At 40.3% G+C, this 27,872-nt stretch overlaps 1 protein-coding gene across 3 annotated transcripts; it reads right to left on the reverse strand.

Annotated features, from left to right (window-relative positions):
- Positions 1-10,876: 10,876 nt before the first annotated feature.
- On the reverse strand, positions 10,877-27,727 carry LOC146384887 (high affinity choline transporter 1-like). Of its 3 annotated transcripts, none has more exons than XM_084930326.1 (9): positions 27,478-27,727; positions 21,905-22,107; positions 21,672-21,785; positions 20,384-20,539; positions 16,799-16,947; positions 15,727-15,870; positions 15,382-15,535; positions 15,053-15,270; positions 10,877-13,865 (listed from the first exon to the last, which is right to left on the reverse strand). In XM_084930326.1, the coding sequence occupies exons 2-9, from the start codon at positions 22,086-22,088 to the stop codon at positions 13,323-13,325; spliced, it is 1,662 nt and encodes a 553-aa protein (XP_084786452.1). In that variant the 5' UTR covers positions 22,089-22,107; positions 27,478-27,727; the 3' UTR covers positions 10,877-13,322. The 3 variants fall into 3 exon arrangements, with proteins under 3 accessions (XP_084786452.1, XP_084786451.1, XP_084786450.1); XM_084930325.1 differs by having other exon boundaries at positions 26,426-27,727; XM_084930324.1 differs by having other exon boundaries at positions 22,613-27,727.
- Between the last annotated feature and the right edge of the window lie 145 nt (positions 27,728-27,872).

Genomic DNA, 27,872 nt, shown 5'->3' on the forward strand with positions numbered 1-27,872 from the left:
TCAGCAGTCGCCTCATTGTTCTGACACACACAACAAAACTATTGACTACACTACACACTACACAAGATTTGCGCTAAATCTCTCACATCTCAAAACACCGCTGTCATTCCTAAAACTTCCCCCTTCCTAAACATTAAATGCCATGTTGCCATATAATTTTTGATTGGTCCACATAGTACATTTTTCCACCAATAGGAAAGGCTGGGGGAGGGGGGTTGTCTTGGCTCACAGGTGAAGAGTGGTTTCGAGCGTTTTCCTTATAAAACGCAGTTTTTACCATTTCTTCCTGCAGTAAATATAAACAACGATGGTATTCAGGAAAAAAACAAACATTGCAGATATTTTTATCATAACTCTGGTTTTTCGTGGCCTATCAACACAAAATCAAAACTGGTATAAAGTCCACACTTTTTCCGTTAGTCGTTCCGTCTGTCCTGCTCACATCTCCAATGCTTGTTCACGTTGTCATTAATGTGGCTTCACTCCACATCAGCCACGCCGCTTTGCTAGCTAAAACACCAGTGTCGGCACATAAGGACGCTGTCATAGCCTGTCAGCGACGTTGATTAGCTGCTATATATGAATGTGAATCGCATCATTGGCTGGACTATGGGATAAGGTGGCATCGTTCTAATCCCATACAGGAGCAGCCAGTCACTTACTGACTAACACTGCAAAACAGAATTGTTAACGTATTTACTTTAATTTCAATTCAGGTTAGATTTGTTTTTGTGCGCAACGCAGATTTTCTGTGTGCAGAGACCGTGCCAGCAGTGCGCAATTGCGCACGCGCGCAGCTTAGAGGGAACATTGGTGGTTACCAATGATTGTGTGCACTTGGAGTACAGGCACCACCACCTTCACATATGCTTCAGATGTGTTTTTGTAGAGTAGTGCCTTTAAATGACTTCATGCAGGGTAAGCTGAGACATACCATATTTAAAGGTGAACCCACTTTGAATATTTTTCAGAAAATTTGGTCTTTTTCATCTTTTGTGGAGAAGGATTCATACAGTATGATGAGGAGCCCAAACACATCTCAAAGCTTCCCAAGAAGACCAGAGAGGACCAAGAATGGCCTACTGTCATTTACTTTCCTTCACAGCCACATAACAAATCCATTTATGGGGGCACTTGAAGACTGGTTTAGCCAAACATTCCTGTCATCACAAGTAGCTCTTGGGAAGTTCGTGCTGGGTTATCAGGTTTTGCATAACATTTGTTGAGTGCTGCTGCCTTGAAAACAAAAGCTGGGGAAACCAAATTTGCATATTATTCACCATCACTGCACCTTTTACTCTTAGTTGATATTAACATTTCTGATGGGAAATGCTGTACTGACTTTAAAACAAATGTAAACTAGAAAAATTTGCATTTCCTGCGAAAATGCAGTGTGGATGCTTTAAAGCTGAAGCTGTATGCAAAAACTAGCTAAAAAAGTTGAAAAGTTGCAGAAATTGTAAAAACTTTGCAGAAGCAAAGGAACTTTGCTAAAATGTAATAACTTAGCAGAACTGCAATATCTTAGAGGAAACATAATACTTGGCAGAAATGCAATAGCATAGCAGAACTTACCAGAAACATGATAATTTCTCAAAAATACAAGAATTTAGGAGAAATAGTAAAAGATAACAGAAAAAATATATTTAGCCAAAAATACTTAAACATTACAGAAACACTATGATTTAGAAAAATAGTACAACAGAGCAGAAATACTGTGATTTACCAGAGACACTGTGATGAACTATGAATATTGTAATTTTAAATTAAGACTATGTTTTAGCACAAATACTATAATTTGGCAGAAATACTATCATCTGGCAGAAATACTATGTTTCAGCACAAATACTCTGGTTTAGCACAAATATTATAACATAGCAGAATACACTTATATAGCAGAAATGCTATATTTAGAAAGAAAAATATAATATAGTAGAAATACTATGATTTAGCAGAAATACTGTAATCAGCACATATACTGTAACATGACAGAAATTCCTCCACTTAGTAGTAATACTATAACATAAGACAAATGTTATGATTTGGCACAAAAACCAAGATTTGGCAAAATACTATGATTTAGCAGAAATACTATGATTGAGCAGAAGTACTAAGATGTAGTAAAAGTACTTTGATTTAACAGAAATACAATTATGGAGGAGTAATACTTTAAAATGGGAGAAATATTGATACACACACACATACACAGAGCCTAAAGGGAACAGTATTTGTGCCATGGAGTGTTAACAAGAATCTGAGGTCCATATTAGAAAAGCTGGTAAAATCATAAAAGTTTGCAGAATACTGTAAAAGGCTTTCTCTCTCTCTCTCTCTTTCTCTCTCTCTCTCTCTCTCTCTGTGTGTGTGTCTCGCGCGCACACACACACACACACACACACACACACACACACACACACACACACACACACACACACACACAGGGAGAGAGAAGTAAGTTTCTAGCTCAGTCAAGCAGCCTGGGAGCTGCTGAATTTGAATCCACCAATCAGAGAGGCTGTGCACTTTTTCCCGCCAAAACAGGTGCACGCAGCACAGAGAGACACAGGATTTTTGCAGTCTATTTCTCATAATGACGACTCCCCTCAAACAAATGACCATAATTTCCTAACCGTAAGGGCTAGAACGGTCATTCTTACACCGTTTTGTTCAGAAGAGATGGGGGAATCTTAAAGTGTTGACAATTTATCATTAAAATACGAATTATTAAAGATATTTGACTTCTAATGCACCATAACTGAGTAGAGCAAAGCAAAAACTGCCTTGACTTGCCCTCAAACAACGCTTTCTAACTCTAAATCTATTTGGAGTATCAATATCATTCTTTCACCGTAAGAGACAGCAGGCTTTGGTGAACAATCATGGAAATTTTCAGGTCTCTGTGGAAATCCATTAAAAAGATATGACGAGAGAAAAAAGTGGTTCATTTCCAGAGTTTGAAATCTGAAGAAATCTGAGCGAAGGACGAATTTCCTACCCTCAAACAAGTCTAACTCATTTCAGAACGGTAATAGGTGAGAAAATAATTCTTGAATTGTGAGCATCAGGAGTGTCTGAAGATATACTGGGACAAGCCTTATGTCTTAACTTTGCTTCGTTAAGGAGATATGACGATTCGAATATGCCTCTCATTACAGAAATCAAGCGGTGATTTTGAACAAGCTCTCCATTGACTTTCTATGGAGAGTTTTGCGACTTTGTGTTGGTTTGAGGAGATTTGCCAAAATTCTATAAATCCCACAACAATGATAGTGACATTTTTGGAAAGCCAGCAAAAATACCTACGTTTTGATGTATAATTTGTGGAAGTTGAGTGAAAATTGAGCAAGTAGCAAGAAGTTGTTCGGACATGAAGAGAAGACTGCAAAACCTTCAGTGGCACACTGGAAGCCAAGTGCATAGCAACCATAACAACGCATGTATTTTGTGAAAAATCACAATTTTGCAACTGAAAACTTTAAGAGGCATAAAAGTAAAACGGTAAAAGATTTGAAAAAGCTGATTTATACCTGAATAGCCCAATAATTTGAGAACATTTTAAAGTTTGAATGGTTGTTCTACGTGAAAATATGAGGAAGTAGTTAAGTTTCAAAAACAAGCAAATTTTAGCAGAATTGCAGAAGTTTCCCATTCATTTCAATGGGACAAATTAAGCTTAATATTTTAAAAAGTATAATAGTGAAAAATACCAAAAGACATAGCACACATTAGCAGAAATAGCAGAATAGTTTAAAATTTGAACGGTGAAAATCGGCTGAAAATTGTGGAAGTAGTTAAGTGCCAAAAAGTGTACGGAAGTCCCAAGAGGAACTCAGTAGTGTGGATGCTTAAAGCATCCACACAATTAGAAGCACCTTTTTGCAAGTTTGCAAATGAGTCTCTGCTCACACACCAGTGTGTTTGCATGGTAAAAAAAAAAGTCATATGTAATAATTTCTATTAAAACTTGTTGATATAAACTCCCAGTGAGTCATTTTAACACATTCAAAGAAAAATGTTGTTTAGAGCTGGAGTTTCGTTTTTCCAGAGATGATCATCAGGGATCAGACTTAACCAGTTTGGGAGGAATGAAGCACAAACTCCACATGCAGTGAAGTGCTGCAGTTTAATGACATGAAGCAGTGGAGGTGGGACCTGCCAGACAGCATGTGTTTAGGCACCTTCTTATCAAAGAGGCCATGCTCTTATCTATATGTCCGTGTGGACGAGTTATAAAAAATTCACACTACTCTGAGTTGTTATGAAGGGAAAAACTATCCATCGAGGCTAAAACATTTTTTTGTTGTTGGAGCTGTTGCAAGAAGGATTTTCTCCCCAACATGAAGATGGCATCAGTGTGTTTCTCTGTAATCTGTGAAGACGTTTTCACACTGGCTTTAGGAGCTGAGTGCCAGTTCTTGCATGGCTGCAGTGGGAGATTTTTCAGACCCACTGTTGAAGACCAGAACTTTTCTCTGAAGTAATGAAATTTGGATAAAAGCAGAAACCAGTTAACACAGAAAAGCTACTTGACACTGACTAACTACTACTAACTACACGAAGTGGGCCTTTTGGCAGGCTGTGACACTAAAGCAGCATAAATAACTTTCATTAGATCTTGTAGTGCTAGGTCTTACTTTGTTTGGTTTTAAAGTTAAAAGTCTAATCTTTATGATGTTTCATGTTCATGTCCCTAGAAGGAATATATTTTTTTCCAGGAAAGAATTGTCTGCAATGATTCCCCAGCTAGCAGGAAAACAGCTATTATTAACATCTACAGCATCCTTTGCTCTGAAACCTGAGCTCCTTTGTCCTAATTAGAGGAGTGTGTTGATTGCATCCACCTGTTATAGAGAGTGACACTGAACCAAGACATCAGCTGAACCAAGACCTCAGCTGAACCTGAAGCTTATTTCTGTGGCAAAACGGATTTTGCTATAAAGCACAACTTTCACATCTTAGTAATCCATCAATGGAGTTGTGCGACACTGGGTGGAGCTAAACTCAAACACCACCCCTTCTCCTGTTTATATGGACTAAATATAATGCAACTAAATATAATGCAACCCATGTATTCTTATGGGCACTCCCTCTTTAGTGATTCGTTCTAACCCCATCTTGCCCCATCTTTGGTAGATATATATGTGAATGTATATGGTTGATTGTTTTGTATTTTTTTAGACTCTATTCCAATCATGTCTACAAGGATGAAGAACAGAAGTCAAAAATGTGTCTGTGAAACTATCAAAGTTGTGCTGTTGGAAACTTTCACTCACTTTACTTCTCCGTGCATGGACATTGTGCCAGAAGCTTCCACTCTGTTAAGCAACAATATCATGGTGGGCAGAATTTGCCTGCAGTGTCCGTCAGTCACTGCTGATTTCTTTGTATAGCCCCATCCCATAATGCTTCCAGCAATTTCTTGGTGTCATTCTGCTGCCAGGCTTTTGGCAAGGGCACTTATCTTCATTTGTTTTTGGTTCAAATGAATGGAACTGGGTTTAGATTGGGCACAGGCACTGCATGAGTGAGGGAGCGATATCTGACACTTGACGCTCGGCCTATCAAAGAGCTCCCTTCAACTTTCCAGTCCTTAGCGAAGTCATGAAGGCGATGCGTGTGGAAGTCACTCATCATAGCTGGTGGTGTAGCTGCAAGCTCAAATGGCGTTTGAGTGGCAAACTGTTGGAGCAGAAGCGATGAAATGAAACTTGGTCACATGAGAGCGTTTGCACTTGTGCAGTCTGTATTAATAGTTCTGGTTGGGGTGCTGGTGGCCACAAGTCAAAGTGCAGGACTTTGTGTCAGGGAAGTTACAACATAGACAGTTTTCTAGCAGTGCAAACGTGATGGGTCTTGTTCAAAATGATCAGGATCTTTCTATGTGTTTACATATATACAGCTGTTTATTTTAAATATAGCCTGAATTTACTGGCTTTGATAGAAATCCCCAAACTACCACTTGAACTGTTGAATGGATCCAGTTTTGGATATCAAAGGAACGTTTAACCAGCCATAGCTATGCAGAATAACTCTCATGTGTGGGGTCTAGGGCAATTTAATGCTGGCATGGGGAGACAGAATATGTGCTATCATAAAAGAGCTATTAATGTTTTCGAATTGATCTATAAGAGTAGCTGTGTGTGTGACTGAGGTATGCTTCCATGTAACAAGCAGTCTGCTCCAGTAGATTTACATGGCTCTTGGGTTAAAGCCCTAAAAGTACCAGTTTCACTGAACCATAATTGGTTCTTGAAACAATAGCTCTGACCATGTTTCCAGCTAATTCACCATTCAATCTTATAACAACAAGTCAAACAGACAATTTCAGGCAGTTGGTGGCAGTGTGACGTGTAAAGCTTATGAGGCTTCAGTCCTTTAAGACCTTTACTGTTCTTCCCTTAAGGCATCCGAAGTTTATTTATTTAACAGAAGTATTCACACAACTAGAAATTAGCAAATATTCCTCTGACACTGACACTAAAGAGAATTTTTCTAAACAACACACAGAAAGTCATTCAGTAAAAACGACTCTGTATTTAAAACCTCAACGTTAGGATTTGGCCATGGCTGTATGTTTTCAGAGCCAAACATAACCATATTTGCACGAGAGGCTGGAGTATTATATTAGCAGGTAACAAGCTAGCTTGGTTAGTAAGCTGCATTCATAAACTGAACATATGCAAAGCAGACGTGCAGATCTGATAATTGGTGCTAATAAAATCGAGGTTCACTCAGCAAAAATTAAACACAGAAGCTGCTTCTCACATAATTGCATCAAAAAAGCCCAAAAAGCACAGACATGACTGAGAGGCTCAGTTCAGGGATTTGAACTAGCAGAGGTGAGGCCTCCCAGATGTCAATCAGCTGCAGCTACCTGTCAGTCAGTCACACCTGTAACTCCTTTTCAGGAAGTGTCATACATGTTCATGAGTGCATGCACATACAAGTTGCACTTGTCTGTGCAGCGCCCAACCAAACCGGTTGTTAGTAAAACTTGAGTGGCTGTGTCAGTTTCACATGTTCTTATCCATAGTGGTTAATGTTCACACAAAACTGAAGCGTACCAATACACTTGGACACACACTTATTTTTCAGTATGCATGCGTTAATAATGCCACAAATTTTGAAAAACAAATCTGTGTCATTGGTACTTTGTACAACACTGATGTTTCACTTGAGCACTAACAAAAAATAGTTCAGCAAAACTGTACTGTTCCATTTTTTGTAAGAAAAAATAGTTTCAGTTTATCATGATTCAGATTCAGATGTCTAACCAAAACATGATCTGTAAAGATTACAACTTTCACCAGAGTGGCACGCTTTATCTACTCACTGACAGCTCCTTGTGCATGTACCAGTGCTCTGATCACGAGGATGTTTCAGTTTCAGAATCATTACAAGCCAACAGTAAACATGCTGCTTATGAACTGGCAACTATTCCTTCAAAAATGTATTTAACCTTTACCTCAAAGATTAATGTTGCTAAAACTATTCAAAAAGAAAGAATATTGTACATATATGTGTAATTTAGGCGTGTTGTACTAGAGGCCAGGGAGTATGTACCTGTTCAGCTTATTCTTAAAACCTCACAAGAATATTATAATTAGACGACCACTAAAATTCAGATTAGCAGAGGTTGAATTTAAATGTATAAATCGTAATATAATCAGTCAAGAGGTGAGAAAGTATTGAATCAGTTTTCCTTGCTTTTGCAAGGTCTGTTCAGCAGCTGCATTGATTTAATAACTATGAATATTGTTTATATTGTTTGTAACTTCAATTGATTAATGACTTACTTAATTACTGCTCTTTTATTATTATTATTATTATTATTATTATTATTATTATTCAGTTAATATTTAAGTATCTATTTATTCTCAGTTTGTTAGATCGGGTTTAGTCCTTTCAGATGGAGTCTAGTTTAATTTGAACAATTAAATTGTTGTGTTATGTTTTATTACTTGAAGTTGGTTAATATGTTATAATATGACCTCGTTTCATGGGCCTTGTCATCAGACCTTTAAAAAATTGTTCGTTTTCATCTTTTTTGGGTAAAAAAGTACCTGTGCTTTTCATGCTTTAAGACAAGACCTGACCCCAGAGGCTGTGGGGCTTAGTACCTGATCCTGCTGATACACTGTTTGTGTATAAGAGGAATGCACAAACTGTTTGTGTGTTTCAACTTTCTTTTCCTTTTCTGTTCCTATTTTATCTTTTGCAAAGCTATTCGCTCAGTGTTGTCAAATGACTGTTTAATGCCAACCACTGAGCTAACAATAATCACAGCTCTCTGTGCCGAGGTCTTAACGAAATTATTATTTTACATTCATGTCATAACGTCTTGTTTCAACTTGCTCCTCTTGGGTGGTTTTCATCTCCTTCTATTTTTTTCATCTTCATCTTCCTCTGTCATGCTAGCCTCCTGTACATCCTCTCTTACCTCATCTTTAAACCACTTTTTCTGTCCTCTTCCCCTTCTGCTGGCAGTTTCACCATCAACACCATTTTCCTGGTGTACCCAACATCTCATAACTAAACATTTTCAAACCATCATCTATATTCAAATCTTATCTTTTATGTATGTATGTAGAAAAGCACTTCATAAGTACCAGTAAATTTACCAACATAAGTAGATGTAAACGTATGTGTGGTGCTGAGTCTGAGAAGCACAGATGATTGAGAGGATGATTTTGGAAACTTAAATTCAATTCAATTCAATTCAATTTTATTTATATAGCGCCAAATCACAACAAAAGTCGCCTCAAGGCGCTTCATAGATACAGAGAAAAACCCAACAATCATATGACCCCCTATGAGCAAGCACTTTGGCGACAGTGGGAAGGAAAAACTCCCTTTTAAATAAACTCCTCTGCTGAAGCAATTTATTTTTCCTACATCAAAACACTGAAACAAACTTTCTGGGCAGACTTTTGCATCTTAAACAATGATGCTATTCTTTTCTTAGATGTGCTTTACCACTTTGATTTGATTTGATCCTAATAACTGGCAACAACGAGGATGAATGACCTTTTTTGTGGCGTTTGCACATTTTTGTGCAGAGATTCTCTGAGAGTCCTGCGTTTTCCTTCTATCAAAACATACACCAGGGTGTTGCTGGATATCGTGGTCCAGGACTCCACCACAAAATGACTTTTATTACCAGGAAGCAGAGCACAACTAAAGGTATCAAAAGCCTTAAGATGACAAATCCTGCCACCGACAGAGATGATTTACTTCAAAATCTTATCGGCAATTTTTTTTCCTCTGGCCTGCGGTGCTATTTATACATCTAGATTATTTGTTGTAAGTTGCCCAGTAATGGAAATATCAGCTGTAGAACATTTGGCCTCTCTTCAGTCAGTGTCACTGTTGCTGCGTAACTCCCGCGATAAACGAGGGACCACTGTATAGCGTGAAATCACAACAACAGCTGCCTCGGGATGCTTTATGTTGTAAGGTAAAGATCCTACAATAATACAAAGAAAAATACAGTCTTTGCAGTGATTTCTTCTTCACTGATGCATATAGAAGCTGCTGGGTGTTGATTCTTTCTTGGATTATAATCATCTCTTGGTCTTATCTATATTTATGAAAAGATTATTTTCATGAAAACAGGCCACAGTCCTGCCAGTTCTCTTCTGTGTGCCATCTGTTTGTCAGTGATCAGCCCAATCTCTGTAGTGTCCTCTGCAAACTTTATAATGCTGGTGTTGGTCTGGGAGGCCAGACAGTCAGAAGAGGCCAGACAGTTCTGGTTCTTGATGTCTGGTTTCTAACTCTGGCTGACTGCAGTCTGTTTGACAGGAAGTTCAGCATCCAGTAAAAATGCATGAGTGGATAAAAGAGTGCATGAATGAAGAATGAGGAAAATAAATAACTGTCTGGGAAATAAGAGAAAGGATAGAAGACACCATTGACTTAAACTGCAACATAAATAGAACAGATGGAAGATGGAAGATGGAACAGACGTCATTTAATATACACTCACCAGCCACTATATTAAGTACACGTTGCTAATGGGTTGAATCCCTTTTCACCTTCAGAACTGCTTTAAATCTTCATGGCAGAGATTTAGCAAGTTGCTGGTTTTGGTCCATATTTACACGATAGCATCACACATGGCATGTTAGACACTGCTGCTGAAACAAGGCTGCTTTGATCACCACAAGGCACAGTTTCAGCCATATTATTATGTTCATAAAACAATTATGATATAAAGCATAAGAAAAGTGAAATTTAAATCCATTATAATTTTTTTTAAAAAAAGCAACTGAAATCTACAAAACTGAGCCCCCCATTCCAAACAATCCAGATGAATAAAAAGCATTAAAGGCAAGAAGAAAATATGTATATTAGATGCTTGGTTGAAGTGTCCCTTTAAGATTTTGCCAGCAATCTTAAAAGCATCTTTGAGCAGTCTAACATACATGAATCATTTTGTTTTGATTAGACTGTTTCTGTTCTAAGTGAATGTGCCGTCACACAAACTGTAAAATCATATTGTCAAGTATGAAAAGAGGACTGGAGTCAAATTCAATCTAAAGCTCAGAGACAGAAATTCTTTGAAAAAACAACTGAAAAAAATAAGAGCTGTTCATTTTCTAATATTCAGGCATAACTTCTGAAATTGTGAGATAACATTGCATGTTTGGGTTGTAACTGTGCGAGCAGTTCAGGGAAGACATTCAGAGTAATGGCTCTGAATGGTTAGACATAATTCATGGTATACAAACTCTTACTAAGAGTCACAGTGAACATCTACACACATGCACTCATGTTTTTTTTTAACTGTGGACCTGTTGTATTCTGATTGTACCGCTTTCACATCATTAAACAGTGCAGTTGTCTAAATGTTTAAAGACGATTCAGACAGTAATTTGGTTTCATCCTTTATTCTGACAGAACATCACCCCATGCGGATTTACATTAACCGATGACAAAGTAGGACCTTGCCAAATGGCAAGAAGAGAACAGTCTTCACAAAAGTTCAGTATACAAACAACTCAGTAAATGACATGCATGATAGTATAAAACCAAATACATGTTTAGGGGACAAAATACAATATAGAACTCACACTGTAATGCAAACACCACTGTCCAGCACTTTTAGAGCTGTTTGACCAACCTGCAACTGAAATGAAAGCCACGACAAATGTACGCAGCATTTTTAAAACGTTCTTTTTGTAAGGCTGTGCCACCCTTCACTGGACCGGAGACAGCCTCCCGAGGATGGCTGCTGAGTTTCCTTTCAGATCACGTCATGTGGACGTAATCTGAGGCTGTCGGGACAGGAGTGCTCATGTAGGCACGTACAGTTTCTCCACACGTGTTCACAATCAGTGCTCTCGAAAGTTCATCAACACCTGTTGAAATTCTATATTTATATTCATGTTCTGCAAAATCAAAGGTGAATTTATATATTATTTTGCTAACTTGAGATAAAGTTTTCTACTCTGCACATAAACGAACAACTGATAAAAAATAGAAAGTGTGGAAATACAAATTATGATCAGAATTTACAGCACAAGAGTAATAATACAAGTAGGAATCACAATCGCACGTATAAAAAGACACATGCATCATATCCTGCATGTCCTTATCTGTCTTTGCTTTTTTTCTTCTTTTTGACGGCTCGTTCACATTCACACTGTTGGATAGAAGCCAAAAAATGTAACGTTTTGTATACTTGAAAAACAACAATACCACTATGAAGTATAAGAGCAGTGACTAGCGTATATGAAAGTTTTAGTCTGTGAATTACACAATCAACAATTTAGTAAAACAGGTTTCCAGTGACATCAAAGGCAACAGCATGGCAGAGGACGGCTTCCTGCTACTACCAGGCATCTAGTGCACATAAAACACACAACAAAAAACATTACACAGTCTTAAAAATCAAATCATTAATAAAAGGGAGTAGAATTTGTACTGCTGTAAAACTTTCAATTCTCTGAATCTTAGCTGCAAACATTTGCACTGCCTCAGAGAAAAAATGATCCCACAGTAAACTACAGCTTTGCATACAGTTACAAAAAAAAACGACAGTATGTTAAAAACAAAAAAAGGGAAAGGCACTTCTCCCGTACTCTTGGAGAAGAAAAAAAAACGTGAGAAAGAGGAATGAGCGAGGAGGAAAACGAGGGAGATGTTGGGCGACCTCTCTGCGCAGTCGTGGAATAAACTGCTACACTCAGTTATTTTGTGAAATGCATTTGAGCGAAGCGGGTGTACAGTTTCATCTCCCCCTGTTTTTCTTTACAGCAAAACTCATCATTCAGCAGACAAGTAGGGGGGAGGAAAAAATGGGACGTTTAAAAAGCACGAGATAGTGTCGGTGTCACTTCCATCAGTGTTTCTGTTGCCATTTTATGAGTTTTATTATTTCTCACACATCAGCACCTCCAGCACTGCACTGCAGCCGAGCTTATCAGCTGACTTAAAATTAACCTAACTAGCAAGATGAGGAGAGTTGCTGTTGCTGCATTATTGGACTTGAGGCAGCCTTAGTGAATAAAGGAAGGAGATGATGATGAAATGAACGGTCTAAACATCTTTCTCATATGAAGCTGTGCAAAATGTTCACTCGTTCTTTGTTCTCAGGGTGACACTTCTTTGTTCTATGTGAAAGAGCCGCGTCCTGCTGACAATCAGAGGAAAGGCAGTGGCACCCGCTGCACAGCGCTGCGATGCAGATCATATGATTATGTGAAATGTTAATAAATAACAACATACTATTTGTGTGTTGTTATAATCGTCAACGTTCTGGAGGACTGATTATTCCTTTTGTGCAAAGTCTCTTTTTTGTGCAAGTGTCTTTTTACCACAGTGCTGGTGGTCGTTAGGAAAGGAAAATTCAGGTCTGGGCAGCAGCTCAACCTGTCAAAGTGTGCTTGTGAAAGTGAACTACTGTAAGCTTGTAGCAAAAAAAGAAAAAATGAAATGGTTTTAATGAACTGTATGTAATTTGTTTCCATTTTAAGTAATGACTAATGATTTAAATAGAATGCAGCACAAACTGCAACATTTTATTCTGGGTCTGTGTGAATGTTATTATTGTGGCTATTTATACGACACAGGCTTATGGCTTTTAACCAGGGAGCCTATGTTATTTTTACTGTATTTTCTTTAGAAGACAACAGCTCATAGGTCGGGTACCAGAGAGCTCAGCTCATATCTGCTGCTGTTGTGTCAGCAGTGCTGTACAAACTGTATAAAGCAACCAGCCTTTGCTGCTGTTCCCCCTCTGTGAAATCATGCCCAGCCAGCAGACAAACATGCCTCCAGCCGGCGCCCACCCTTTCTCCCCCTCGTTGTGAGACTTCTCAGCAGCTGGTGGTGTCCAGCAGCTGCTTGGCCACGGCAGCCCCTTCCTTTTCTGAGTTGGTCCTCTTAATGTGTGCGACCTTGGCTGTTGCTCTCTGCCTGCATTTGACATTAAACACATCCCACTTCTCCGGCAGCAGGCCCTTGTTGAAAATGATGGACGCCAACAATGAAACAAGGAGAATAGACATTAGAGAGATGAGCATGATGGCGGTACGGAAGGGAAAGTACTGGGTTAGCTTTCCCTCCTTGTCAAGCCGGCAGCCGGGGAACTGGATGGCTGGTGGGAGGCCAATGAGGGGCTCGCCGCTCAGGATCCTCATGACGAGCCCCATTATGTAGCCCACGATGGCGCCGTAACCGTTGGAGACCTTGAAGAAGAGGATGCAGACCAGCTGAGGGAACATTATGGTGTAGGACATGTCCACGCCGACAAGCCAGAACACCAGGACGCTACTGTCCAGGAAGGTGAGGCCGGTGCCAGCCAGACCCACGACCACCACGGAGATACGGATGACCCACTGCATCTCACAGTCTGAAGCCTGAAGGAGCAGAGGAAATGACAAGACAGACAGACAGAGTTAAATAATACATTACATAAACATACAGCTTGTTGAGCCCTCCTAGGTGAGAGATCCACTTACAAAGACGCTGTATATCTAAGCCACTGTGCGAGACGCCAGCAGTGAACAGTCTCACTGTAGGAAACACTGGGTGTAGTTGAAATAATGAAACAGGTCGTTGCTTTCAAATAATTCTTTCTGCACAGTTAAGAACTTTTTTTCATGCTGTTTGTTTCTTTAAATGTTAATGTAAATGAAAGGATTATTACAGCTTAAGTACAGATCTCCTGCATAAATGGCTGCACATTGTGTTCCATGCCTTTTCAAAAGAAATTGATGATTAATCCTGGTGAATCATCATTTGTATCTCCACAGTATGCCAGAAAATGAAATCTCTTATGAAGTGAAATTGCCACTGGCACATGAAAAACAATGTTTTACGTCAACCAGTAACAGTGTTTTATCTACGCTGACCGTTATGGTGATGACAGTGCAAGATGGGGGGATGTTTTTACCATCTGAGAAGCATAAATGAAGACAGTTTGCTGAATTAAAGTCGGCAAATTCAGCAAAACCAAAAGATGGTGAGCACTACAGCTGCTGATCTATGACTAACAAGATGGCATTGTCAGTTGAATTAATGAAGCCTCCTTATTGGATGATTCATCAGCATTACCGCAGTTGTCCATACCACTGGGATGATTCATTTAGGAACAAAGTGTTCTTGAGCAGCAGATGCTGACACGCCTTTTCTGGAAGATCATATTTGATCCCTAATGGATCTTTTCCTTCACATAAACAAAAATGGCATTGTATTACACCTGAAGGTGGCAGCACAATGGACCTTCAGACCAAGATCAAGTAGTAATAGGACACTGCAAACTGGTGCTGTGGTGTCGTCTCACAGTAAGAAGGTTCTAAGTTTAAATATCCCCACCACCTCTGTGCATGAGTGAGGTTTCCTGCATAGTACAAAACCACATGCTTGTTTGGTAAACTGTCCACGGTTGATATGATGCTACGATGGCTCCAGTTGCCATGACCTGGAGTTAAGATAGGTAGTTAAAAGAAAAGGATGCACAGACATTATAATGCTGCCTCAATGCAACAGAGCAGAACACACTGCTGCTTTAGCAATCCGATTAGTGCTGCTAAAAAACACTCACCTGCTTCCTGATGATGTTCTTGTAGATATTTGAGGAGAACAACGAGGCAGAGGATAGCAGGGCCGAGTCCATGGAGGACATGACAGCGGCAGCTACAGCCCCAATGCCAATGACAGAGACGTAGGGGGGTGTGAGGTACTGCAGAGCGATGGGGAGGATGGATCCTGCCTGGTCACGCTCGTACGGGGTGGGCAATCCATAAGAGGTTGAGTTCCAATCTAGCAGGAAGCAGGGGAGATCAAATTTCCCCATTAAGGAGATGGACACAATCATATCAGTAAGAATGCTGATGAAGGAATTTTCCACAGGTGCAAGTTTAGAGGCTTTACCTGTAGATGCAGCCACGGCCCCGATCAGGACTGAGGGGATACCGAGCACCAGGCAGCAGGCCGAAGAGGCGAAGCAGGTCACTTGAGCCTGGGTGTAAGATGAGGAGGACAGGATCCTTTGGTAGAACGCCTGGTAGGCCAAACCGCCCAGAGCCTGGCACAAACACACACACAGTTCAGACACGATGACAGGAATCGGCTTGGATTGTGAAACAGGACAAGATCAATCCTGTAGTGAAGCCACTGCTGTTATGCTTGGCCAAGTTTAATTTAACTTGTTTGCTTTGCTGAAAAACAATGTTGAGTACCATTTCTACGTATGAGTTCTATAACATTCACACTCACCAGCAGCATGAAGTCATCAAACCACTTGCCCGCCTCATCGAGCTCCACGGTCCCGACCCAAGGAGCCTGGAAAGTTGCGTTGTATGCCGTCAGCGAGATGTCCACAGAGTGAGGGTTGGTCATCATGAAAGGGACGCACACCCACTGTTTACACAAGCAAGAACACAGATGATCTGATTATTAGCTCAGCAGGGGATATTTTTCATCAGACACTGAGGACGTCAACACATTTTATTCCCCCGGGGTTTTTTATTCTGAGTGAAATACAGTCAACTAAAAACAGTCAATTCATTTGCTGTTCTGGACATTCTTAATCACATAAAATCTTCTCTGTCTGCAGACTTAAATGGTTTAACGTTCAAGTCAACACAGACCCGAAGTTCTTTGTAGAATGGAAAATTCTGTAACCTCTGAAAACACCACTGGTAGCAGAAGATTATGTGATATTAAGATCAAAGCACAGATATTAAATGGCTCGTGATGGAAGCCTACTCATCAGTTTCTAAACTTTTAAGCTTAATCAGCATTTAGGGAAAAGGTTTCAGGTCCATTTTTTGCTCATTTCCAGCTGCAGAATTGCTCGACTAACAACTAGCATGCCGGTGCCACGAGGGCTGCTGGTTGTCCTTAAGTTGCCGTTGGGAACAAATGTGGAGATCTACCATTGCAAAGGTAGACAATAACAACTTTTGGGGGTGTGACGTGGAGTCTTAGCGTGCAGACAGAGCCTTGACAAACATGGGGCTTCCCAACGGTGGTACATGAACGCGCCTACATAGCAGCCTTTTAGCAGTTGACAGCTGTAACATCAACAATCTTATTTGCTTATCTGGATGGCAGCCATTTTGAAAACTGAGTGATGGAAATTTCAAATAAGCTACTGAAACCAGAGCCTGGTTTAATAGCACCAGTTTGCATTGTTAATAAGCTACCTGTTGACTCTATATTGAAATCTTATCCTTCTATATTCTTTCATGCAGCAGAGCAAGTAACCTGATAGGATACATGCTTGAATAATATTTGTCTCTCAGCGGGAGCCCCGGCGTTGCCATATCAGTAGACGGTTACGCACCAGGCTGATGAAGATGAGGATCAGCTGGATGACGTCTGTGTAAGCCACAGAGTAGAGCCCCCCCAGCAGTGTGTAGATTATGGCCACCACTGAGGAGATGATGATGGAGTAGACATAGGGCAGGTCCAGGATCACGCTCATGGTTCCACCTGGAACAACAGAGCAGAGCGATGAGCATCGGAGGACTGACGGACACTCGGGTACAGATGAGTGTATCTATGTTTACATGCAGCTTCTCACTTTCGTTGTTTAATTAGATGGTTTTAGGTTCTCAGTCTCTCTTTAAATACGTTCTCTCACACACCACATCCACTCTTATTTTAAGTTCTAATGAGAAACATTGTCTGGTTATACTGTTCACATATAGAGACGCAGTATTAACACATTACTCATAAGAGCAACATTACATGTGTAGCCGTTTAACTCAGTTACGCTTAAGCATGGGTGACTTTGGTTTAAACCTTATGTTAAGCAACGCTACAACATAAAAGTGATGATGACAAAACTAACAAAAACCATAGAGGAACACAAAAGAAGGCAGCCTATTGATTGTGACTCCACTATGTTCAGGTTCACCCTCTTGTTTGGGCGAGTTAGCACCCTTTGTAATATTATGTTTCATTTGAAAGAAAAACATTAAAGACAGAGGTGTGGAGAAGTGTGTTCTAGTGTGAAACAAGTGTAAAAAAAAAAAAAGGAATGAAACAAGTACATTTAAATAGGTGAGTAAAAAAAAAAAAGAGAGATCTTGTTACTCAAACAAGACAAGCAAAAACATCACTACCTTCACCGTCTCTTCTGCCACATTGCCAGGGTCCCCCCAGCCGCAGCCTGCAGCCACACCACAACAATGCCCTTAAACAGAGAAGTGTCAGATCGGCACCATCCACCCCGCTGACCTTTCACCCCACCCACATTACAGCTACCTGACCACCCCTTCTTTACCACCCCGTCTCAACTTCCCCACTAGCTTTGCATCATTATGAACTGAGACATGAGACATGAACGCTTTAGATTGACCTTTAACCCTATTTGTGTATTTTTTTTGTAATACGATCCATTTCTCTGACTTTATCAGGTTCTTATTGGAAAATGTAAATGACTGGACTAGGTGTCAGCTATCTAAGACTTTGTGGCCCTGCAAAGGAAGGTTTGTTATACAGGTGTTCATTTTATTTTGCACTTAGGCTTCATTTAACATTTTGGCGTTAACTCTGAAACTGTCTGACACTTCTGCAATGGGTGGGACATGATGCAGCACAGTCACTTCATCGTAAATAATTCCTGGATGGCCTGTTTTCCAGATATAGTATCAGAGCTCTTATGCGTTCTGTGCTGAACTGTGCCTTTCCCCTCAATGCTAAATTTAGGAATAGGAAAGGTGGAATGAGATCCAGGGGCCTCTGGGGCTTAATGAACAGCACCAGGGATGGACAGGGGCAAAGAGCATCCCAAACACCCCCCAGGTTGTTATTAGATCCTTGTCCCACTTACAAACCTCAAACATGTGTGCATGCACACACGCACACACACACACACAGGCACACCCCCCCTTCCAAACTGTCCTGTTCCACATTTCTTCTTGGCAGAAATTGGACCGTGACAGTGCCGTTGATACTCCACTGCTAAGCGACAGCACATCGAAAGCATTTTTTTTTTAGTTAAGCACCCACCCACCCACCCACCCACACACACACACACACACACACACACGCGCTCAAGCATAAAGCAGCTCGGTTTATGCTATACATACACACATACAGTCACTCAGCAACATCGCCCTGGTGGGTCAAGCACTCTCTGGAGTATCAGGTGTTTGTGTGTGCGCATGTGATGCATGCACATCAGGGAGGTTTGCATAACATTTCCAAAAAAACACTGGTGGACGTTGTTACACTGACATGTTAAGGAGGGGTGTCCCCTGATTCTATATCAGTTTGTAGGTTTGAAAAAAATAAAAGGCCCAGGAGCATTCCCGCCTCCCCACCAGTCCTTTTATGGAGCACTGGCACAGCTTAAAGTGACTCAAACAAATCTCATTAGATTTCGCTGCTTCTCTTTAAATCTTTAAACTACACACAGGCATTAAACTTTAATTCAGCATGTAACATTTACCCGTTAGTCACAACTGGCACAAACTTTGGAAAATGTCTCTAATGAAACAGCAATCTGATTGGAATAATTGATCACCTTTCACAATCAAAAGGCTGCTCGATGTCTAACCCCCCTTTTCAAATAACACTGGAAAAGAAAACAACATTAAAAAACACAAAGGAAAACATTATACACACACAAAGGCGCGCACACACACACTTGCGTTCATCATCTCAGCACGTACCACACACACATACACAGGACACCATCAAAACAGTATTAACAATGTTACCAAACAAGCAGGTTAAATAAGTCACACCATTCCCATTATTTTACGAACATTTCAAAGTAAATTCAATCCATCATCAAACTTTGTATGTGAACTTTTACTCTTTTAAAAAAACAAAACAAACAAAGAGACCCTACCAGCAGGAGTGGTGAGATTTTAGATCATATGACTGATAGAAATAGAATTGTTACCTAAACATGAGTAATAATACAAAGATCCACATTAATCTTCAAATAAGTCAGGTGAACACTATGTAACAACAATAACCCAGAGCTGCAATTATTTTTAGTCACTCATCCTCATTGTGCCTATAATAAGGGACAACATTTGTCTTTGCAGAGCCGCTAGGATGACCTCACAGCCGTGCACAAGAGCAGCGTGCTTGGTTCGCTCTACAACGTTTCGTTTTTTTCGTCTTTTTGACACGGACTATTAGCAACACTGGTGTTTACATTTTTTAGGCTATTAATCCTTCATTTTAGACAAGGCCTTTATTTACAGCCAGCAATCAGGATGTTTACAAATGTTGCTAGCAGATACCTGTTGTAGCTAATTATTCAAGCTAAATGAGTTAGTCTGACTTTAAACTGAGTTGTATAGCTAACTAGATTATAACTAGCATGCATGCTGGTGCTAAAGTAGCATAAATAAACTGAGAAATGTTCTGTTCAGATATTGCAGGGTATAAATAGCTGGTCCTTCTAAAAAAGGCATAGTTGTTTTAAAAATGCAAAGCTTATCTACTTGTTTGACTTTTGAGATGCTAACGTATCGTCTTCTGTTAACTTTAAAACTATTGCGAACCTCAAAATCGAACCAAGAGCAGGACAAAGTGATAACATTACTCTACCCAAAGTAGTGTACCTTATAATTCTATTTTTTGTGTGTTTTTTGTGTTTTTCACCCATTCTTTAAACTTCTTTAAGCTAAGTTACCACCTGGTGAAGAAGTTACAAGCCAGCGACTGTTTACAAAGTCGGCTGTTCACTGATAACATTTGTTTGCAGTTTTCTTATAGCATTGTTTTCTCCACCTGCTTCCTTCCTCTGAATTATTTACAGCATTCAAGCTGTTTGCCAAAAAAGCATCCACTATCAGTATCCTGCTGTTTTTTGTTTTTTTACCATGTACTCTATTGGTTGCACAATTATGTGTGTACACATTATGTTGCCAGACCTTTTATAAAGTGTGAAGTAACTTACCCAGGCTGACAAGTGTGCGTGCCACCCACAGCACGTCCGCAACCAGTGCAGGAAAGATCAGTGCACTTGCAAGGACATTCCCATACTTCTTTTGGAAAGGATCCATCATTGTCACATACTTGTTCTCTCTCATTGGCTTGGCAAAGAAAAAGCCACCTGCAGGAGGAGGAAAGGGATTTAGCGACACATCTGATTACTTCCTTGAAAATGTTGTCAAGTTTAGGATACATCGTTTACACATATCTTTCATTAACGAGAGAGAAAGGAAGCGATTTAGTGGCCGAGTGAAAGAATGAACGCTTTTGAACAATAGAAAAAAACAAGTTCTCCCTCCAGATAGCATAATAAACACCTTCAGACAAACCCATGGGGCCATAAGGCCAACAATGAGGCATGTTGTATTTCCTGATAAGAGGCTCCAGTTCACATTACTCTCACGATCTGTGGGCTATTGTGAAAGAGGTGCCCGAGTGCCGATGACTAAACATGTCACAAATGTTTATGGATGCCGGATGCCCTGCTGAGTTTGTCAATTTGGTGAATTCACAAGAAGGCAACCCAAGCTTAGGGGTAAACTCATCTGTTTGCACCTGTTGCCTCCAGCTAAAATCCTAAACTGATTTACTACAGTACTATTTTTAACACGAGCAACACTTTTATTGGTGCAGTCAAACGGGGTCTGCGGGAAAGGGAATTGCACGGACGGTGGTCAGTAACACTTCTGCTGCAGACAGACACTCATTTTATTAATGCATTTTACACACTGTGGATAACTTAAGGTGATTATGGTTAAAATACTAAACCTATAGCTGCTCACATCTCTATCATATTTCCATAGTTCTCTTATAGTTTTCAGTTTAGCATTCTTTGAGTGCCCTGACTTCCTCTAACAATAGCACCTCTCGTACCCAAAGGTCATTGTACCACAGGACCTTCATTAGCTCCTCCTGGGTGTAAAATGAAGCATACAAATGTTAAACTTTCTTCTTCCAAACACCGGAGGGGGCTAAGCTGTGTTGTTAGGCTCATTAAAGCTGACATCAACTTTTTGTTTCTATTTAAAAGTCCACCCCTGGAATGTGAGGATAACAAGCACCAATCCGACCTGCACAGTTGCATCCAATCAAATGAAGCCTGAACTAAAATCATGTAAAAAATACCTGCATGACCAAACGGACACGCTTCTATTCTAATCGACCCAGAGCGTGCTTTGAGTGCTTTGTACTTGAATTGCACACGTCCTGCTGTGGCTCTCTTTGTTCTTGTTTCATAAGTGGGTTCCACTCACCTAAGAAGAAGGTCAGGACATAGGGCACAGGCATGAGTGCCCAAACTGCGCCTAGTGTTGGGTTGTATGTTGCTTCAGCTATACCCAGGATGAAGCCTCCACCAACCCATGTAGCTGCGGACGAAGAAAAACAACTCACTTGTCTTATTCATGTACCACTTTCAAAGATCAAAATTTAGTGCTCTATACAAAAGACTCAGTGTATATATATTCACACCATCTGACTGCCTTACCAGTAAGTGTGAAGATACCAACTAGTAAGTTGATTTTGCGTCCAGCCAGTAGAGTTATCTCCATGCCGTCTCCTGTGCATTTTTTCTCCTCCTTTTTGGAACGCAAGGATGCCCAGATGCCCGTGCCCAAGATGAGCAGGTAAAACAGCGCCATCACCACCAGGCCTGGTATATTGAGAGCCATCTTGAACTACTTTTGTGTCCTGTAGAGAGACATCAGAGGCTGGTGAAAAACTGAGTCGCCAACTGCTTCAAAAGGAAACATGCAGATGCTGCTTGCAGGTCTTTTAATTGTAAAATACAAATAAATCACATCTAATTCTCTTTTTTGTATAAATAAATATTTGCAGGACTGTAGCGCAAGGAAGATGGGGGAGGAGCCACGTTTGCATACATTTAAAAGTCACTTGAGAAGAATCTGATAAAAACGTGCATTCATAATGTGCAGGAAGAAATTAAGCGCAATGAAAAGAAAACAGAAGGATATGTTTGTATTAATGAAACCTGAGCAAAGTGGAAAGAAACTATGTGCCTCTTTAAAAAAGCAAAAAAAAAAGTTAGAGTTTAAAACAAACAAAACAAAAACATAAGAAAGGAGCAGTAGCATCTCAGGGCCTGGCTCTTGGTGCAAAAGGGGGGGGGGGGGGGGGGTAATAAGAGGCAAGGGGCATGAAGGATGAAGAGTCAAAGAGGTGAAAGGGGTCTCACCATAACACTCGGCAGCACTGATGAAGATGGTGGACAGATGTTGTCCCCCGTCTTCAGTGGTTGAGTAGCCTGAATTTCAACCCCAAACATTGGGAAGTGAACACATCTGAGAGCCACATTAATATGTGTGTGTGTGTGTGTGTGTGTGTGTGTGTGTGTGTGTGTGTGTGTGCAGTTACTGTGAGAGGGCATTGCACCGAAGCCTTCTTTGAAAAAAATTAAAAACTGACTCTCACTCATAGACGCGCTAAAGTTTTATTATTGAACACATCACAGTAAAGCAGTAATGTTTCTTATTATAAACCAACTCCTTTATTTTAAACACAGCCAGTTCATTGGTTAAAAGTTTTTCATTCAGAAATAATTGTTTTTTTAAAAAAAAGAAGCCTATATACACACATGAGAGAATATGTAAGAGGAAAAAAAGAATTTTGGTGCAAGTTAAAGCTGAAAAAATAATTTCTTTTAGGAAAATGTGTTTACGTGGAAGCATGGAAGGAATGAGCGAGGTGGAGACGGGCTGTGCGGGCTACTGGTTCGCTGTCAGAGTCCACTAAAGCCTCAAAAGCGCACTGACACAGCCCGTGTGTTTTATTCCTCCTGTTGTTCGAGTGTGCGCGTGTGTGTTTGTACACACTGTTATTGCCTATACATAGCAAACATAGCTGGGTTCAAACTGCATCATTGCTACATTAAAGTGCTCATATTTTCTATGCAAAGCTGTAAAGGTTTAAAGAGAACAGAGGGCTGCAAACACAACCCTGAATCATCTGAGTCGGTGCCTCTGTACTGTGTGAGGAATACCAGGCTAGAAATACAACTCTTTCTGGCACTTTGAATGAAAATGTGAAGTGTGAAGAATAACAAATGTCTTATGAGTTCTTCTGATATGTATTAATGTGTGTATACGGAGATAGACACCACCTGTGGCTGTATGACTAACATTCAGCATGCAATAAACCTAAAACATCTGCACCATAACTAGTGAAGTTTGTTTTTAGGTACTGAGCAGCAGCTCAATTTGCTTAGAACTCTGTCCTTGGACATGTATGGGGTTTTATATGACTGTTTTCATATTGGGTGAAATGGGATTTGGGAAGATTTATACTAGTTAATCCTTTTCCTTAAAAAGCCAATTTTAACCGACCAGACTATTTTCTCAACCGGCTCTTTTCCTCTCAATCAGATCATGCAAGACATTTCACAGACCGGTGAGAGGTTTGGAGTCCCTCTTTTCGAATATATGTTTACTGACCTACTTTAGAGTTGAAAAGCATCCCAGTATGTCTGCCTTGCTTACTACACAGACTTTCGTTGCCCTCTGAATATCGTGCCCCTACGGACTTGGCCAGTAACGTGGATCGTCTGCCTTTTCTTAGCAAGACTGGCCACTCTCATGTTACAGACCTCTCTGGTCCAAATGCAAAAGCAAAAATTCATTATTTCACATATTTACACTTTTCACATTGACATCATTCACTCTGTTTCCTTTTTTTTTGTTCACTGTTGAAAGCATGGACAAAACACCAGCTGACTTTAGCTCGTATTTGATCCTGGATCACACTAAAATGATGTCCAACTGAAAGGATGCCAAGATATGTGTGCTGTAGGCAACTCCCAACCAGGCAACTAAACTCTGTTAAGTAAGAGGCAACAAAAAACCAGCTGGCTTTCTTTTAATAACTCCTGACAGGTCAGCTTACGCAGCACACAGTCACATGCATTTCTTTCATTTTGCTGTCATAATATGTAACTAAAGCTCTAATAATAGCTGCTGAGCAGCATCCAGTGCCCATATGTCGGATGCTACTTGCACGTTTAGGGTCTGTATCCATACATGGACCAATAGATACTGTTGGTCTGCAATTCATTTGCTGGCTTAATTTAACTTCACATTAACTTGACATGTGTTCCCAGTCCACTTTGCTTAAGCAGTGGACTTGGAGCATGGTTTAAGAGCAATGCGCCACTTTTGGTGCAAACAGGGACTACTTATTCCTATTTGTACATCTTCCAGGAGCTCTGGAGTGAAGTAATAGCTGTCTAATAGTTGGAAATGCAAAACTATTCCAACCACAGCAATTCCCACAGCAAATTGTTGCATTTCCTTGCACTGAAGTCCAATCTCACGAAAGCCTGGACTTTAGAGTACCTACTCTGCAGAAGATAAAGTAAAAACCTCTAAAACTTTTAGGAACCACATTGGTCCTTAGATCCTCTGGGGCAGATAAAGAAAAAAAAAAAAAAACGATTACTAGAACCAGGAAATTATTACTATAGGAAAAGTACTAGAGGAACATGTTAGAACATGCTAGAGGCCTGAGATGAAGAATACTGGGGAAACCTTTTGCTAAACAAATGGTCTGCCAACAGGATTTACATCTGATATTTGTGAAGTTGCGTGTGACCTTTCTTGGTACACAAATGACACTTAATGTTAAAACTGTGTGTTTCAAAAAAGATGTCTTGATATGAGAATAAATTTATTAAGCAGCTGTAAGTAACAGTTTATTTATACTAAGACTTTGAGAGTCCTCTCGCCAAAGCAACCTATAATCAACTTTTATCATCAGATGTTTGCTATATATAGAGCTAAAAGCCATACAAGGCTAAAACTGGCCTTTGCTGTTAAAGCTAAACTAATTCATATGTATGACTACAAAAGGGGTTGGGTTGGGGGGGATTAGCATCGTTGCCCCACAGCCAGAAGGTCCTGAGTTCAATTCCACCATCAGGCCAGGGACTTTCTGTGTGGACTTTGCATGTTCTCCTCGTGTTTGCGTGGGTTCTCTCCGGGTACTACTACTTCCTCCCATAGTGGGGATTAAATTGCCCATGAGTGTGAATGGTTGTTTTTTTTAATGTGACAGACTGGTGATCTGTCCAGGGTTTACCCTGCCTCTCACTCCCTGCCACCCTGAAAAGGATACGTGGAAGAGAATGGATGGATGAACTTAAAAAAATAAAAATAAAAATAAAATATTAAATCCTTCAGACTGCAAACTGGTCTCTCTGTCACTATTATCGTATTACATAGGCTAAACATTCATTTATCATTGGCTTGAATACTTTCAAGGCAAGGTCTATAGAGAAGCCTTACTTTCATGCCTCACTGAGAAACCACTCTAATGACCCTTTTCACACAATGAACGGTATTCATCATTTTATATCGGCATCGAGCCCTTCTGCTATAAATGTCACGTCAGCAGGCTGCCGACTCATCACTGGTAATTTTCCATTACTGTTGCTACCTGGCCTAAGTGTGAATACAGCGCAGACATGAGTGTTACTGTAAGGTGACCCTGAGGGTCTGAAAGGCGCCTATAAATAAAATGTATTATTATTATTATTATTATTATTATTATTATTATTAGGGCCTGTAGCTATCACTGCAGTGTATCTATACACACATTAATCTGTTATTAGTTTACATACAACACAATCACATCTTCAAAGTTGGATATACTTTGTAGTCGTGTTTTCTCTTCTTTATGGTGCAAACCAAAAGCAGAAAAGAAATCCACTTACAAGTCACCAAAAATTCCCATTTGATTAGTGTCAGCTTACAGAAATACAGAAAGAAGCGTTAAACAGATGAACTGCTGTGCTGCTGAACAGCCGTTTGATATGTCGACACTCATTTTTCCAAGCAAACAGCAACCAAACCTGAAAAACCTGTTGCGTTTTAAAAACACAAATTTCCGTTCAACGTTATTTTATGTCTCATTTCAACTAAATTAAAATGACACAACTTTTTAAATTTAGTTGTCACACAGCAGAAAACAACAACAACAACAAACATTTAACACTCACAGCAGATTTACTGCAGGTCGGGCATCTCACGATACATCAGCGCTTTGCCGTGAGCTAAATGCAGCGGGTTCAGCTGACACAGAGCAGACCTGTTGCTGCCTTTTTTTTTCTTTCTGTTTTTCTGTTTTGTTTGGGGTTTTTTTTGGTCCAACATTGTTTTACATTCTCATGTGCAGACGCCTGTCACAGTGGCATTTTTCGCATGCCTCCGCCTTCCGCCCCCATCGCAGACACCAATACACGCATCTAATTTGTCAGCCTCTCAGTACTTTTCCGTCACACTGGCTCTCCAGCGCGCTCTGGGTTTGCAGCCTTTCGCTCCTACGTCCCCAACCCCTTTGTGATGCTGAGCGAGAGAGTGCTTACGGATATTACCGGCGTAAAATTATTTATCTTAAAAGCGGATACAGCGCTTAGAATGCAGCTGCAAAGTAATATCAGAACACAGACGTGGCATGAGGCTCAAGAGTCAATCCAGCGAGGACAACTTTGACTGAGAGAATTAGGAACAACTTGGATGAGAGGAAGAGAAGACAGGGAAGACCAAATAAGAAAAATTGCACGTAATGCGGACTGCCTATTAAAGCAGCCCACACACATCGTTATTACAGTATAAATCCCCATAACACTTTCTTCTATGAAACACAACATCAGCATTAAAAATTAATTCAAAGTCATCACACTCTGACACTACACTAGAACCCGGCATCGTTTCAGTTTCTGCCACTTCTCTATTTCGCGATCAAACACACTAGAAAATTGCAGCTTAGAGATATGCTTCATCAGTCACACAAAACAAACCAGAGAGCCAATTTGGCCCTGCAGCGGAGGTCCTCGGTGCTATTTCTAGGCACCGGCATGCACTCCACTAAGTGTGTCCCAACTTGACTGAGTTTGAACAACTTTACAAACAGTCTGCACGCGGACTGGACACGGACACAATAACATGTGGAATTTTAGGGGATGTTAAAAAGTCTTCAGAAAGTAACACAAGGTGGCAACAAAGAAAAACAAAATACACATGCGAGCATATTCAGTGACTGAATACATACCTGAAGTGCACAGTACGACTCAGTTCTTAGTGATGAAGAGGGAACAGAGGCGTTTCTCACAGACCAGGTGTTAAACTCAGTCCAGGATGACACTAGTCCACAGTGCTGAGGGAATGAGAGACTACCAGAAAATGTAACGAAAGTTCTTTTAAATGAAAGAAAACAAAAATCTATTTGAAAAAAAAAAAAGAAGCTGAGAAGAAAGAGGTGAGTCAGAAATGATGTTCAAAGAGAGGCTAGGGCCACCGCAGAAGGATGGAAGTCTAGAATCAGCAGCCAGACTTCCCCTGATTTTAAAGCTCACGGGGTGGGAGGGTTTAGGCACAACACACAGGAGAGGGAAGCTGCCGCTAGTGCTACCTGATTGGCGACTTGGCCCCCTGGTTCTGTCTGCA

The sequence above is a fragment of the Perissodus microlepis genome, chromosome 6 (assembly GCF_051167445.1).
Source record: "Perissodus microlepis isolate ML-2025 ecotype Zambia chromosome 6, ASM5116744v1, whole genome shotgun sequence".
Lineage (NCBI taxonomy): Eukaryota > Metazoa > Chordata > Actinopteri > Cichliformes > Cichlidae > Perissodus > Perissodus microlepis.